The sequence below is a fragment of the Mangifera indica genome, chromosome 6 (genome assembly GCF_011075055.1).
Source record: "Mangifera indica cultivar Alphonso chromosome 6, CATAS_Mindica_2.1, whole genome shotgun sequence".
Classification (NCBI taxonomy): domain Eukaryota; kingdom Viridiplantae; phylum Streptophyta; class Magnoliopsida; order Sapindales; family Anacardiaceae; genus Mangifera; species Mangifera indica.
Window position 1 is genome coordinate 4265244 of NC_058142.1, and position 15807 is coordinate 4281050.

The following is a 15807-nucleotide window of genomic DNA, read 5'->3' on the forward strand; positions in this document are numbered from 1 at the left end:
TCTCTCAAGATGTTTTTTAAATGACAAATGAACGTCTAAACTTAAAAAACTCATAATTGTCTTAATTATTTTATTTATAAAAAAAAATCTAAGAATTCTCATTATTATCTTTCATTGTTATCATACCAAATATAGAAACTCAATAACTTTCTAAATGCATTTATAATTAACAATTGTATTTGGTAAGTGTATCTGAAAACCAAGCCTTATTAAGGCATCAAAATCAAGGCATTTGTCAATTTATAAGAGACTTACACCTATATTAGAGATTTTGTTCAATAGTCTTGCATAGACAAAAGAAAGGGTTAAAGTAAAAGAGATCTTATTTTAAGTCATTGATGTATTCAAGTGGAAGGAACTAGTTATTTGGAAGTTTTTATCAACAGTTGTATGAAAACATTGTTTCTTGTTCAGATCTTACGTGGAGATAAAGAGGTAAAATCTGTCACTTGCTTATACTACAACAAGTTTCATAAAACATCTATATACATCTAAAATGTCGTCTTTCAACATCAAATATTTCATCTCTAAATTGCATATTTGTTGTAGTGTTATATTACTTTTATAGCTCTTTTTTTTTTCTTAATTTTTTATATTTTGTGATTTTCTAGGATTTGTTTTGGTTCACTGTGGGTTATATATGTATGATTTTATTATGAGTCACTCACAAATACGATCGTTGTTTTAAGAATATTATATTTTTAAACATTTTATTTTAAATTAGGATTTTTTACAATATCTAGATTTTAATTGCAATGCCAAATTAATAAGAATTTTTTTTTTTTGGGTTGTATATATATAGTTTATCATGAGTCACTGGCCATATATAACTTTTTTTTTTTTAAGGTATTACCAAATATTTTCAATTATCATTAATTCTAATGAAATTTCCAAGTTTTTTAAGCCTCCACCATTTGTGAAATGTAAATTAAATTGTATATATATATTATATTCCGATCATTCAGTTTTGTCAATATTTATTCATTGTTAGCATTAGGATTTCTTCCTTAACCTCAGGATTTAACACTATCCTAATATATTGAGTGATTTTGGTTGAGATTAAGATTTTCTATAAAAAATTATCAGAAATACTATATATACAGAATTTGTACATAAAAAAATTATACACACTGATGTGGCCATGTCTTTTCATTTGTAACAGGTTAATATTGTCACGTCGTCACTATCAAATAACTGGTATGTCAGTTTATGTAATTTTTCTGTATACAAATTTTTTATATATAGCATTACTCAAAAAATATATATATATTTTGGAAATCTTTGTTTAAGTTAGAATTTATTATGACACTTAGAGTTTAAGTGTAACACCAAACTAGCAGGAGTAGTAAACTCTATATTATTACTAAACAAGACAGAACTATGAAAAAATAACTCAAAATAATAGTGATAGGCACAGAAATAAAAATTCAGGGTCAAGGTGAAGAAAATAAAATATAAGACAATTAATTGAAAAAATAATAAAATTTAAAAGAGTCTTTAAAGTTTTAAATGTTATCTTGATATTTTACCCATATAAAACTTAAAATGTTCTTCGAAATTAAGGGAAGTTAGCCGGCCACTACAAAATAATCAATCCAAACATGTTTTAGGACATAGTTGTATTTCTCAATCTAATTATGGGTTACTGCATAATTAATAGAAGTACTCTCAATTAATACAGCATATATTAAAATTTTCTTATGCTAATTTATTCAATAACCCCCTTCGGGTTTAAATCTACTCTATCAAAGTCCGGCAATTAAAAGTATTAGAATGTATACCTGTGAATCCTAATAATCCTTAAGAAAGTTAAAGGGTCTAATCTGAGCTTTTAAATTTGAAATAATATCAAAATGGAGGATATTCTGAGTCTGTAAACAGAAAAAATTATTCCAATTAACAAATTTTATAAAAATTTGTTAAATTTGTGACTTGGGAGCAAAATTCTCTCTCTCTCTCTCTCTCTCTCTCTCCCTCCCTCTCTATATGATTATTTTTGCTACTTCAGTTGCAGGTATATCACAATGAATTCTTCTATTCTTGCTGCAATTTTTCTACTTTCTCTCCTGAGTTTTGCTGTTGAAAGTCGAAAACTCGACCACAATGAATCTAGCACCGATGGCACCCGATGGGCGGTTCTGATCGCTGGATCAAATGGTTACGAAAACTATAGACATCAGGTAAATTTATTATTTTTAAGTATTATATGAATTAGAATAACAAATAATAATTCATTTGATTAACCTAAATTTAATTTTGCAGGCTGATGTTTGCCATGCATATCAAATTCTGAAGAGTGGAGGATTAAAGGATGAAAATATAATAGTTTTTATGTATGATGATATTGCTTTTGCCAAAGAGAATCCAACCCCTGGAATTATTATCAATAAACCAAATGGCACTGATGTTTACCATGGAGTCCCCAAGGTTTGTTTAACTAATTAGTTAATTCTTCATTTTGTTTTTCAGGTGGTTTATATATAATTAATTGATATCATTAATTTACAGGATTATACTGGTGATAACGTTAGTGCCAACAATTTTCTGGCTGTTATTCTTGGAAACAAAACTGCTCTCACTGGGGGCAGTGGCAAGGTTGTAAATAGTGGCCCAAATGACCATATTTTTATATATTATGCTGACCATGGTGCCCCTGGCCTTCTTGGTAAATACTTTTTCTATTCAAACGTTCGTATAACGTCCGCAGAGAATGTCTATCTTTTTAACATCTGCATGTGCTACAGAAATGCCTTGTGGTGGTATTCTTTACGCAAAAGACCTGACTGATGTATTGCAGAAGAAATATGAAGCCAAAGCATATAAAAAAATGGTAAGTTTTTAAGTAACTTATTACTTAACACTTAAGAGTTTAATTTTGTGTTGTAATTTTGATAAAATTAATAGGTAATTTACGTTGAAGCGTGTGAGGCTGGGAGTATGTTCGAAGGACTTCTTCCAAAAACTTGGAATATTTATGTAATGACAGCATCAAATTCATCAGAAAGCAGCTGGGCTGCGTATTGTCCTCAATATCCAGATGAACATAGTACTTGTTTGGGCGATGTGTTCAGTGTTTCTTGGTTGGAAGACAGGTTAATTTTCCTCGAATTTGTACGATTATATTTTCCGAATTGGGTTATTATCGTTCATCCCTTTAAAAATCTTTTTTTTTTTTTTTACAATTTGTAGAAAGTATTCAAACCCCATAATACATTATTTAATTATAAAAATATTCGTTAATTACCTAGCTTGGATTTAAGTTTGTGTCTGATGTGTTGACTAATTTTATATATAATTTGTATGCAGTGAGAAACATGATTTGCAGATGGAAACCCTGGAGAAACAATTTCGAGTGGTATTTATAAACTTGAAGTTTTATATTTTAATTTTGCAAAGATATTTTTAAAATTGATTTAATTGTTAAACGATTTTATTATTTATGTTGTTTGATTAATTTATAAAAAATAATTAAAATTACAGGTGAGAAAGAGAACAAGAGATACTTATAAATTCATGGGTTCTCATGTAATGAGATATGGAAGTGTAAAGGGAATTCAAAATGATTCAGTCTCCACTTATTTTGGAACAAATCCGCATAACTTCACTTTCAGGACTCAAACCTCTTCTTCTTTACCACCGAAAATCCTAGTTCTTGACCAACGTGATGCCGATCTCAATTATCTTCAGCACAAGGTTTGTTAATTTAATTAATTATTTCTTAATTAAATTGATTAGCAAATCAACCTAGTTATGAAATGATTGTTAATTTTTAATTTATACAGTTTAATAAAGCACCTAAAGGTTCCAATGAGAAGATTGAGGCTCAAAAACGACTCAATGAGAAAATTTTTCAAAGACAACGAGAGGATCTTAATATTCAACAAATTTCAACAATCTTATTTGGCCCTAAAAATGGACAAAATATGATGCAATATGTTCGACCTATTGGCCAACCTCTTGTCGACAATTGGGATTGCTTCAAAATGCTTGTACGTGCACTTGTTTTTCTAACAAATCATATATCATAATACGTATATAGATATATACATATACATATTATATATATATATATATATACACACATACACACACATATACACTTATATGACAGAAAATAATACAAGTCGAACTCAAATGTAGTTTTATGCATAATATAATTTTGTGTATTTGTTGATTAGATGGGACTTTATGAAGAGCATTGTGGAAGCTTTTCAACATATGGAAAGAAGTATGCACGAGCAATGGCAAATATGTGCAATTATGGGATCAATAAAGAGAGGATGATTATGGCATTAACCCAAGTTTGTAAACCAAATTGATTAAAAATCATTTACATCAAAAACTATTTCAGTAATAAATATTTTGATTTCTAATTCAATCTCTTTTCTCCCTTCATCCTCTTAATTACTCTTATGGTGTTGTAACAAAACTCTTTTTGTATCTTGACATAAACTCAGAGTTCTAGCAAAAAAAAACCACCACAATTGTGTTGCAGTGACACATTTTTGTGTCGCAGGCATCACAGTATGAGTCTGCCAAATTTGGTTGTGTCGCAGCATAACATATGAAAAAACAATTTTGATCTTACGCACGTATATCATTACAAGCAATTTTTCTTATGCTCAATATATCAGCCACACATTCTTTATTATCAATCAATTGGCTTATTTGACATAACAATAGTTGTAATCATGTTTTTTGACATACTCTAAGAAAATCTTACAATTTGGAAGAAGGGGAGATTTCCACTTACCTTTTTGTAAAATCAACAAGGGCGTACCAAATGCCAGTCATTTAAAATAAATCTATCACCCTAACAACCTCAATTTCACACCTCTAGCCCCAATTTCAAATATCCTTTCCAATTGATCCAAATCCCTAAATCAAAAAATTGGGCCTTTACAAAATTAGCTTTAATTTAATTTCAAACATGAAATAGGGCTCTAAACTCCCTTTGAGCTTTGCTTCAACAAACACATGACCTTCTCCATGAGAGAGAGTCTTTCTGGACATATTATATCCAATAAAATTTATGTATCGATTGAAGTTAATTGCCGCTTTTATACAAATCCCTCTATTACACAAACCTCTTCAATTATCCTTATTCTCAATTTAATCCTCTTAATTAACAAAAATCTTAAGACTAAAATATCCTTAGAACGCACATGACACGTGGGTATTTCGTTTCCTCTCTCCTTATTGGAATTTTATCCTCCAAGTCACATGCACTCACAACAAAATTTAAGACCTCCAATATATGTAATTGTTCTCGGTTACCTTTAGTGTGACTGGTTGAAGGTTAACAATAGACAAATTACCAAATATGTTTCAATGTAACAGTGGGCAAGTATGACACCCTAAATAGTGCTACAGTCGCAATAAAGAGCGATCATTTTATAGTTGTGAATATTGAATTTATAATACATACTTTTTATTTAATGCATGTACTCCACTCTACGGCCTCAATACTTAGTGACTGACAATATCTACATTATAGTTTTACACTTTAACCTTTTTTTCTTTTTTTTTTTTAATTTCTTTGAATCTCATAAAGAGAGATATTGCCATGTTTGTAACTGAAACTTACATCATTCTATTATGATAATTAATCTAATATTTTATTCTTTGTTTGGTCTTTTCTTGTAGAATTCAGCTTCAATTCCATATGGAAAAAGAAAGGCACGTTATGAGAATATAGATAAGACAACTTTCCACAACTGCAAGTTAATACCATATCAAGTTAGATTGTGTGATGATAAAGACAAACATTTATTCAAAATTGTTATATCCGAGGCACTGTTGATTTCATTTTTGGAAATGACCAAGCCATGTATTTGGTATTTCTACTTGCACAGAATTCATTATTTATTATTACACCTTGGGTATAGTTTTAAACATAAATTTAAAAGTTCAAAATACCAAGCAATTATTTCTTAAATATGAACCCAAAGAAAGAAAAAGACACAAAGCCTAGTCTATTAACCATATCAATTACTATAATGAATCATGTTGATTTTTTTTTTTTTTTGGGGGCTATTGGGGGCTTCAAATTGGGATATTGATGCAGAACACTACTAGAAGATTACTTTCTAGTGGAATGAGAGTCATCACAGCACAAGCTAAAATAAACGAGAGTGAAGAAAGTGGATCCGTATTTGCTCATTGCAATTAATTTAACTGAAGAAAATTTGTATTAATTGAGATTATTTCTATTAATCATGCAATAAACCATCATTAGATTGAGATATGCCTTAAATTCGTACAAGATTATATTTTTAATGATTGTTTTACAAAGGGTCAGTTAATCCCTCATACCTTGAAAAATTTTTAGTTTACTAAAACTTTAATTAACTCTTTAAATTTTATTTTTGTGTCTACCATTGTTATATTGATTTATTTTTCAAATTTTTAAATAGTTTTGTTATACATGACCATTTGCCAACCTAATGAAACAGAAGAGAATGGCTTTAAAGCCGTTTATTGAGGGAAATTGCGTGGATTTGTGTAAGAATTTGGATTGATGCGTCCTTAAAACAATAAATTACAAAATAGGATTATATTATCAAGATATGAAATCAAGAAAATGATATGTCATTACTATCATAAGAAAGTTTCATTTTCCTTAATCAAGATTTAATTAAATTAAGCACTCACAAATCCTTTTGACTGCAAATCGATTAGAATCTTCTCTTGATAAATATGGTTCATAACAATTTATGAACATTTTTTTTTAATTCATGGAAAAAGGACACAAATTTAATAATAATCCAAAAATTAATTAATAATATATCAGGATAGTGTTAAATGTTGAGCTTAAGGAAGAAATCCTAACGCTAACAATGAATAAACACTGACAAAAGTGAATGATTGGAACATAAATATAATTACAATTTAATAATACAAATTATAAATGGAGGAGGTTTAAAAAAAAAAAACTTCCAAAATGGTTAGAATTAAAGATAATTGAAAATATTTGATAATATTCTCAAAAAAGAAAAAAAGTTATATATGGCCAGTAACTCATGATAAATCATACATATACAATCCAAAATTAACCAAAAAGAGTAACTTTAATTTCCATGCTACTTTGGCATTGTAATTAAACTCTAAATCTCGTAAAAATCCTAATCTAAAATAAAAAATTTCAAAATATAATATTCTCAAAATAACAGTTGTATTTGTGAGTGACTCATAATAAAACCATAGCTATATATCCCACAATTAACCCAAAAAAAAAAAAAAAACCCAAAAAAAGCACGAATACCAAATATTAAAAAAAGAAAAAACTATAAGTGTAATGTAAACAAGTGAAAGATTTTAGCTCTCTATCTTCACCTTGTGATAAAAGCTTCAAATAGCTAGTTTGTTCAACTTGAATATATTAATGGCTTAAAATAAGATCTCTTTCTCTTGTAGATCTTAACATTTTCTTTTTTGGGTGCAAGACTATTGAACCAAATTTCTCATATAGGGCAGATATTGAACGGTTTTCAATTAAAAATATTTATTAATATGTAACAATTATATAAGTGTTGGCCAGAATTACCTTGTAATACCTTTCTGTCAAAACTTTCTGAACGCATTGTAATGCCTAGCAACTAAATAACTTTCTGAAGGCATTTATAATAAATAATTATTTGGTAAGTGCACCTGAAAACCATGTGTTAGAATATATATTGTTAAGGCATTCATCAATATGTGTAAATTCAGGTTAAATTGGCCTATGGTTTTTAAGTAACGCCTCCTCAGCACTCATTCTATCCTTTCTGTCAAAACTGTAACCATTTGCATGCCTTGAAACAGATAACAAAGTAAACCCACCTACTATAAACAATTGTTATACATTAATAAATTTTCTTAACTGAAAACCCATTCTATATCCGTCCTATATTAGAGAATTTTCAATAGTCTTGCACCCAAAAAAGAAATAGTTAAATATTTACAAGTAAAAGAGATGTTATTTTAAGGCATTGATGTATTCAAATAGAAAAAGCTAGCTATTTTGAAGTTTTTATCACTAGTTATATCAAAAGATTGTATCTTGTTCACAACTTATGTGAAATGAAGATAGAGAGGTAAAACTGTTAAAATCGTAACAATTTGCATGTCATGAAATAAACAATAAAGTAAACCCTCCCTCTATAAATAATTGTTATATAATAAGAAATTTTCTTCCTTGAAAAGCTATTCTTTTTTTGGTAAGTAATTGAAAAGTTATTTAATATCTGTCCTATATAAGAAGATTTTTCAATATTCTTGCACCGATAAAAGAAATTGTTAAGAATTACAAGAAAAGAATATTTTACTTTAAACCATTGATGTATTCAGTCGAAGAAGCTAACTGTTTTGAAGTTTTTATCAATAATTGTAGCAAAGCATTGTTTCTTCTTCGCACCTTATATGAAATGAAGATAGAGAGGTAAATTTTGCTAAAACCATAACCATTTGCATATCTTGAAACAAACAAGAAAGTAAATCCACCCACCATAAATAATTGTTATATAATAATAAGTTTCCTTAATTGAAAACCCATTCAATATCCGCCGTATATAAGAGATTTCATTCAATAATCTTGTACCGTAAAAAGAAATTGTTAACATTTACAAGTAAAAGAGACCTTATTTTAAGTAATTGATTGTTCAAGTTGAAGAGGCTAGCTATTTTGAAGCTTTCATCAAAATTTTCAGGAAAAGATTATTTCATGTTCACATCTTCAACGAAGTGAAGATGGAGAGGATAATTCCTATTATTTCTAAATATAGGACCTAAAATAATTGACCAAAACGTCAAGGAATTAAAGTCTTCCACTCAAAATTTCTTCCAGTTTAGTGTAAACAGCTTGGTTTGTAACTTAGCAGCAAAGTTCTCTCTTACGATCAATATATATAAATATATATGATTATTTGCTTCTTCACTTGCGCGTTCACTTAACAATTTCTTTAATTCTTGCTTACGATCAAGTTCTCTCTTACGATCAATATATACATATCACAATGCATTCTTCTATTCTTGCTGCTATTCTTCCCCTTTCTCTCCTAAGTTTTACTGTTGAAAGTCGAAAACTCCACCGCGCAGATAATGAATCTAGCACCAATGGCACCCAAGGAGTAGTTCTGATCGCTGGATGGCATGGTTACGAAAAGTATAGACATCAGGTAAATTTATTATTTTTAAGTATTATATATATGAATAAGAATAACAAATAATAATTCATTTTAAATTTAATTTTGCAGGCCGATGTTCGCCATGCATACCAAATTCCGAAGAGCAGAGGATTAAAGGATGAAGCTTTGTCTGCAACAGAAGCTGATTTTAAAGTTATAACCGTCATGAAAGACGGGAGTGGCAATTTTAGAACACTGACTGATGCATTAAACGGCATCCCAATGTCAAATGCAAATAGAGTAATTATTAAAATAGGTGGAGGTTTGTATTGGGAGAAAATCACCATTGATAGGTCAAAGAAAAATATAACATTTTATGGGAACCCAAATGACATGCCGAAAATAAGTTTCAATGGGACAGCTGCTGAATATAATGGCACCCTTAATAGTGCTACAGTAGCAGTAGAGAGTGATTATTTTATGGCTGTGAATATTGAATCTACTGCTACTGTAGCACTATTAAGGGTGCCGTTATATTCAGCAGCTGTCCCATTGAAACTTATTTTCGGCATGTCATTTGGGTCCCCATAAAATGTTATATTTTTCTTTGACCTATCAATGGTGATTTTCTCCCAATACAAACCTCCACCTATTTTAATAATTACTCTATTTGCATTTGACATTGGGATGCCGTTTAATGCATCAGTCACTGTTCTAAAATTGCCACTCCCGTCTTTCATGACGGTTATAACTTTAAAATCAGCTTCTGTTGCAGACAAAGCTTCATCCTTTAATCCCCTGCTCTTCGGAAATATATGCATTATAATGTTAGACCTTAACTTCTTTTTTTTTTCATTTTTTTCTCTCTTTTGAATCTCTTACAGAGAACTATTATGTATGTGACTATAATTAACTTATATCATTCTATTGTGATCATCTTAATTTTTGTTCTCTGTTTGGACTTTTCTTATAGAATTCAGCTCCAATGCCGGATGCAAAAAGAGAGGGTGCACAAGCAGTTGCCATGAGAATATCGGGAGATAAAGCAACCTTCTACAATTGCAAATTTATAGGCTATCAGGATACATTATGTGATGATAAAGGCAAACATTTATTCAAGGACTGCTATATCTCCGGCACGGTTGATTTCATTTTTGGAAATGGCCAATCCATGTATTTGGTACTTCCACTTCCACACCACTCATTATTATTATTACACCTTAGGTAGTTTAAATATGTACAGCTTGAAACATAAATTTGAAAGACAAAATATCAAAAGAAAGAAAAAAACACAAAACCTAACATGTTAACCATATCAATTACTTTGATGAATCATATTGATTTATTTATTTATTTATTTTGTTCAATTGGAGACTTAAAATTGGGATGTTGATGCAGAACACTACTTTAAGATCAGTTTCAAATAAAACTGGAGTCATCACAGCACAAGCTAGAAGTAACGAGAATGAAAAAAGTGGATTTGTTTTTGTTTATTGCAATGTAACTGGCACTAATGAAACTAAACTTGGTCGCCCGTGGAAAGAGAAAGCTAGGGTGATTTTCGCTCACACATATATGGATGCTGTTGTTAACAAGGAAGGATGGTCTGACGGCATGAGGGGGGGCGAACACAAGTATTCGCCTCGATCGTTATTTCCCATAGTTTATAAGGATATGAATTCATAACAAATAAAGTGTTTTCTTATTTGAAAATTTTGTAGGTCTCCTTATTTTGGAGAATACAAGTGTTGGGGACCTGGAGCTAATTTAACTGGCCGAGCCAAATTCGTAAAAAATCTAACTGATGAAGAAGCACGTCCATTTTTGAGCATGGCGTTCATTGATGGAGACAATTGGATTGTTCCACCTCCTAAGCTGCCCTAAACCAAATAATCAGTAAAATCATCACTAATGTATCGATGATTGTAATAATTATTTGACAAAATTTTAAGTGCCCTAAAACTTTTGTATAACAATAGATTTGTTTTTGAGTGACAAGAAACTTGTATAGCTATAAATTTGCTCAGTTCCTCTCCTCAGTTAAAGACAAAAACTAAGCATGCGTTATGTTTATAATTGAATGTCCGTCTTTTGCATGAAGAAAAGAACAAAATTTTATCTTTTCCTGTAAATAAGAATATATCTCGGAAATAGCCTCCGCCATGATCTTAACATTACAGTCGTGCTGAAACAGGAGAGTCTTAATGGGGGTAATCTGTCACAGTACCAATACGAATTCTTCGCTGCCCATTGTAATGACACTAAAATTTGGTGAAAACTGAAAAGAAAAGTGTAGATCGATTGAAGAAAGTTGAAGAGCAAAGAAAGAGAAACCCTAAGTATATGGAGAGAAAAGAAACGAACTGAAATAGTGAGTAACCTCTGATTTTATTAAAGAATGGCAAAAGTTACAGTGCTTGAATTACATTTGAATTTATAAACCTTTGAATCTGGTGTGGCAATCTTGGTGAAATGCAACAACCACAATTGATCTTTTTACAGAGAAAACACACTAACATTGATTCTAAGCCGTTGTATTTTACAAACTCAGTCGTTAACTAACCACTAGTTTGCTGCTGAAAGGCTTGTACCTCCTCTAAACAGGCATGAGCTCCACAGGCAAATGATTTGGAAAGTAGCAGCCCTACAACACCGAAGGAAGAAATCAATTTTATGGTAAGTTCAAATTACAATCAAGAAGAAAAAATTTGACCACCGGAATAAAATTTTTAGAATGTAAACAAGAATCTTGAATCACTAAGTATTGTCTTTTCGAGCATCAAGGTTACCAAGTTTATCCTTCACTATCCTTTAGAGTGCAAAATAAGAGAACAATCAAGCAAATAAAACCATATAAAAATGGTTGTTATCAAGGTTCAAGTTTGAGCCTTTGGCATGTTTATAAAATCTTAATTTAAATTATTTAAAAAAAATTAGTTGTTATCATCTCAACGGGACTAACTATGGAAATAGCGTTAAACCCATTTTACCATAAAATTTCCACATAGGTGATTCATTCTACCATCTATGGTACTGTACATAAACTAATAGACGTAGCCAGACTTACATTTACAAGAATCAAGATGGCACTATTAGGCACCGCAGCTAAAGGAATGAACTCAGAGTTTGTCTTATCACTGCTTGCAACACAAAAGAGTATACTTGAGGGTGGTTGATTCTTTGAGACAAAAACTAATCACTTTCATGACAGACTTTACTTTTACTCAGTCTTTAATGATGTATTTATTCTTTGGTCAAATTGAAAAAATGATCAAAGATCAATTAATTTAACAAATAATATTTAAACATTATGATTTTTGTTTGATATATATGTCAATTCCAACGATACCAATCATCTTCATCGTCATATTTCTAAATATTGTAAAAATATTCCACATGACTTGAGACGGTAACAACAAATTCTCTTTACTAGATTACGACCAGTTAACGACTCCAGTGCAACATGTATTTTGGGCAGTTTAGGGCATGTTGGAGAAATGAATTTTTTCATCTACAATTAACAAAAAAAATATGAGTATATAGTCATGTATGTTATAGTTTTTTACCAATTTTTTTAGATATGTTAAAAATAAAATTTTGGAATAAATGATATAAAATAGTGTTCAACCAACATTTAAAAAAATTTCTAGGTCTACCTCTAAGTCTGATATTCGTAGGAAATATAAACGGATGAAATTAAAAATTATAAAAGAATTAAATAATTTTAATGATATTATTTCAATCACTTCTAATTATAATTAGAACATTGATACATTTACATAATTGTCAAATACGTTGATTCTAATTAGAAGTTGTGCAAAAAAATTATTGTGTTTAATTCATTAGATCACTAGAATATTCTCATTCTAGCGTTATTATTTATCAAACATTAACTAATATTTTGTATGAATATAAAATTAATAATATTTTTTAATGTATAACTCTATTTTTACAATTACATTAGATAATGCAAAAAATAATAATAGAGTAGTTGAATTAATATTGCTTTAATGGAAAATTATTTCATATTAAATGTGCAAGTCTTTTTATGAATTTAACAACTTAAGATAGTTTGAACTTAATAAAATATCAAATAGCAAAATAAGAGATGTCATCCCTATCACACATGATAGGGCCTCTGAAAACAATCACCGATCAATATTCATCACATGTATAATTTTATATAATATGGTATTTATCAATGATACTTTTAAAGAATATAGATATAATCAAAGTTTTCAAAACCAGACCGGGATAAAAACCGTTTTTAAGTATTGGTTTCGGTCGGACAAGTTGGACCGTTTGAACTGGTCGGTTGGATCGGAATTACAGTTTAGTTATAAAATCTACGTGTGTATGTTGTTGTTTTGCTTACTGCTTCTGATACAAATACTATTTAAATTTGAGTATATAATACTGATTTGTTTCTAACAGTATTAGAAAATTACTTATTTTCTAATCACATTATGAAGTTCACTATACAAAACTCTTAAGCAATTCACAGAAGTTCACTGTTCACTTCACGTAGTTTTAAATTTAAAACTTTCAAAAGTTTTCATAGCCTTAAGCAATTGATCCAAAGAATTTACAAAACCTTACAAAACACCAGCTTCTCGTCATTGCCTGAGAAGTCGCTGGTCACAACAGCAACGGAAACTCGTCGTCATCAGCCATCGTCTGAGCTGAGAAGTCGTCGTGAAACTTGCAAATATAGTCGTGAAACTGCTACCTTGTGAGCCTGCAAACCAACACCCCTCGGTGGTAGCGTCGTCGTTGGTCGCCATATTTAAACCGTCGTCGGCAAGGAACGGGAAGTTCATTGGAGAAATTCATCTGCTACAGCAACTGAGAATTGCATCTGCGTGCGCTGGAAGGAACAGGGAAAAAAAAGAAAACAATGTTTTATATGTAGCCTTGAACCGGGATCTAACTGGACCGGGTTGGACCGCGGTTCAAGCGAGAACCGGCGGTTCAACCACGGTCCAATCCGATTTCAATTCCAAAACGGTTTTGCCTTCATCAACGCCCCGACTATAGTGCCGGTTCACAGGCCGACCAGTTCCACCAGCCGGTCCGGTTCGGTTTTTAAATCCATGGATATAATGTTTTTCAAGATATTTTTGGACAAATGGAGGAAAATTTTTAAAAATATTGGAAGAGGTACCTTTTTGTTTCAGCTACCATTTTATATCTTAGGGCCTTGTTCTTAGGAACATAACATTGTTTAAATGCTATAAATAAAAATTTATTACAACTGAGCACTGGTAAAATAAAAAATTTTCAAGATTTTTTACTTAGAATATATAATATTTATGAACATAAATATAGAAGGATGTCATATACTTTCGAACTAGAGGCAAGTTCAGTGGTTCATCCAAACGTAAGTCACATAGATAGTTTATCTTACGCACAGGTAAAGAACATATAGGTTAAAGTTCAAATTATAATAAATTTTATAACTTTATTAATATTAATCATTATTATAAAATTATGAATTGATATGGTGACACATTTGATATTTTAACATGGTGGAAAGGACAATAAGAAAATTATCTTAAACTTTCGGCCATAACAAATAATTTACTAACACCTCTAGTGTTTACTATAACATTGGAATCAACTTTTAGTATAAGTGAATGCATGTTAAACAACAAACAATCGAACTTACACTATAACATAATCGAGGCAATCATTTGTATGAAAGATTCGATGACAATTAAATTCAAATTATATAATCAGGTAATAGAGAATATATTTGAAGAATTTAGGAATTTAAATGTTGAAGATGATTAGAAATTATATAATTTAAATTTACATTTATATATTATGTAAATAAATTGATTTGTATTATCTATGATTTTTTTATCATGTAATCATGATGTTCTCCATCACAAATGAAAAATTATCAATAAAAATTTCAAAGTATTGTCATCGACTCTATTCATTTGAAAATAAATTTTATTTAATTTTATATGATTATTAAATTAAAAATAATATTTTATTGTTTAAGTAATGAAGAGGCCCAATAAAAATCCCTAAACTGGCCCGTTAAAAGTTTGGCATTGTAAGACCACATAAATTGTAAGTCATGTAGTGGGCTTTAATTTTTTTACAAGCCAACCTAGCTCACAAGGCTCCCGACAATGTAGGCCAAGCCTACTTACAATGTGGGTTTCGGCCTAGTCGGCACAATAGACTATGCCAAGTTAATCTGACATGACCCACTGTCATATATAATTTTATAAGTCAAAAATGAATCTATTTTTTTGAGAGACTTTAGTGCCCTCTGTTTTTAATATAATTAATGATTACTAATAACTTTTTTTTTTGGGTAAGTATAATTAGTAAATAGTAATAACTTTCTAAAGGCATTTATGGTTAATAATTTTATTTGGTAAGTGTGCCTGAAAACCAAGCGTTACTAAGGCATCAAAATTAAGGCATTTGTCAATTTATAATAAATTTTCACCTATATAAGAGATTTTGTTCAACAGTCTTGCAGATAGTGTTAAAATTTACAAGTAAAAGAGATCTTATTTTAAGCCATTGATATCTTCAAGTGGACGAAGCTAGTTATTTTGAAGTTTTTATCGAGACTTCATCAAAAAATTATTTCTTGTTCACACCTTATGTGAAGTGAAGATGAAAAGGTAAAATATGTCACTTGCTTACATTATTTCTTGCTCAGCTCTTCTTTTTTTCT

General features: G+C 30.0%; 3 protein-coding genes across 4 annotated transcripts in view; all 3 read left to right on the plus strand.

The window, feature by feature from the left end:
- The first annotated feature begins 307 nt into the window (after window positions 1-307).
- Window positions 308-4378, plus strand: LOC123218821 (vacuolar-processing enzyme alpha-isozyme-like). Of its 2 annotated transcripts, XM_044640464.1 has the most exons (11): window positions 314-435; window positions 1163-1197; window positions 2009-2180; window positions 2263-2427; window positions 2509-2665; window positions 2745-2830; window positions 2905-3092; window positions 3307-3355; window positions 3481-3693; window positions 3783-3989; window positions 4179-4378. In XM_044640464.1, the coding sequence occupies exons 1-11, from the start codon at window positions 391-393 to the stop codon at window positions 4317-4319; spliced, it is 1458 nt and encodes a 485-aa protein (XP_044496399.1). In that variant the 5' UTR covers window positions 314-390; the 3' UTR covers window positions 4320-4378. The 2 variants fall into 2 exon arrangements, with proteins under 2 accessions (XP_044496400.1, XP_044496399.1); XM_044640465.1 differs by lacking the exon at window positions 3783-3989 and having other exon boundaries at window positions 308-435.
- Window positions 4379-8899: 4521 nt separating this feature from the next.
- Window positions 8900-11180, plus strand: LOC123218824 (putative pectinesterase 63). Its single transcript, XM_044640470.1, has 4 exons — window positions 8900-9155; window positions 10078-10284; window positions 10503-10738; window positions 10826-11180. Exons 1-4 carry the CDS (start codon window positions 8994-8996, stop codon window positions 10986-10988), a joined length of 768 nt encoding a protein of 255 aa, XP_044496405.1. The 5' UTR covers window positions 8900-8993; the 3' UTR covers window positions 10989-11180.
- A 4488-nt stretch (window positions 11181-15668) lies between these two features.
- The window catches only part of LOC123218822 (vacuolar-processing enzyme alpha-isozyme-like), a 29510-nt gene continuing 29371 nt past the window's right edge, over window positions 15669-15807 (plus strand). Inside the window, exon 1 of the mRNA XM_044640467.1 lies at window positions 15669-15754. Within this exon, the coding sequence (XP_044496402.1) occupies window positions 15747-15754 (8 nt within the window). The 5' untranslated portion in view covers window positions 15669-15746. The remainder of the gene's footprint in view (window positions 15755-15807) is intronic.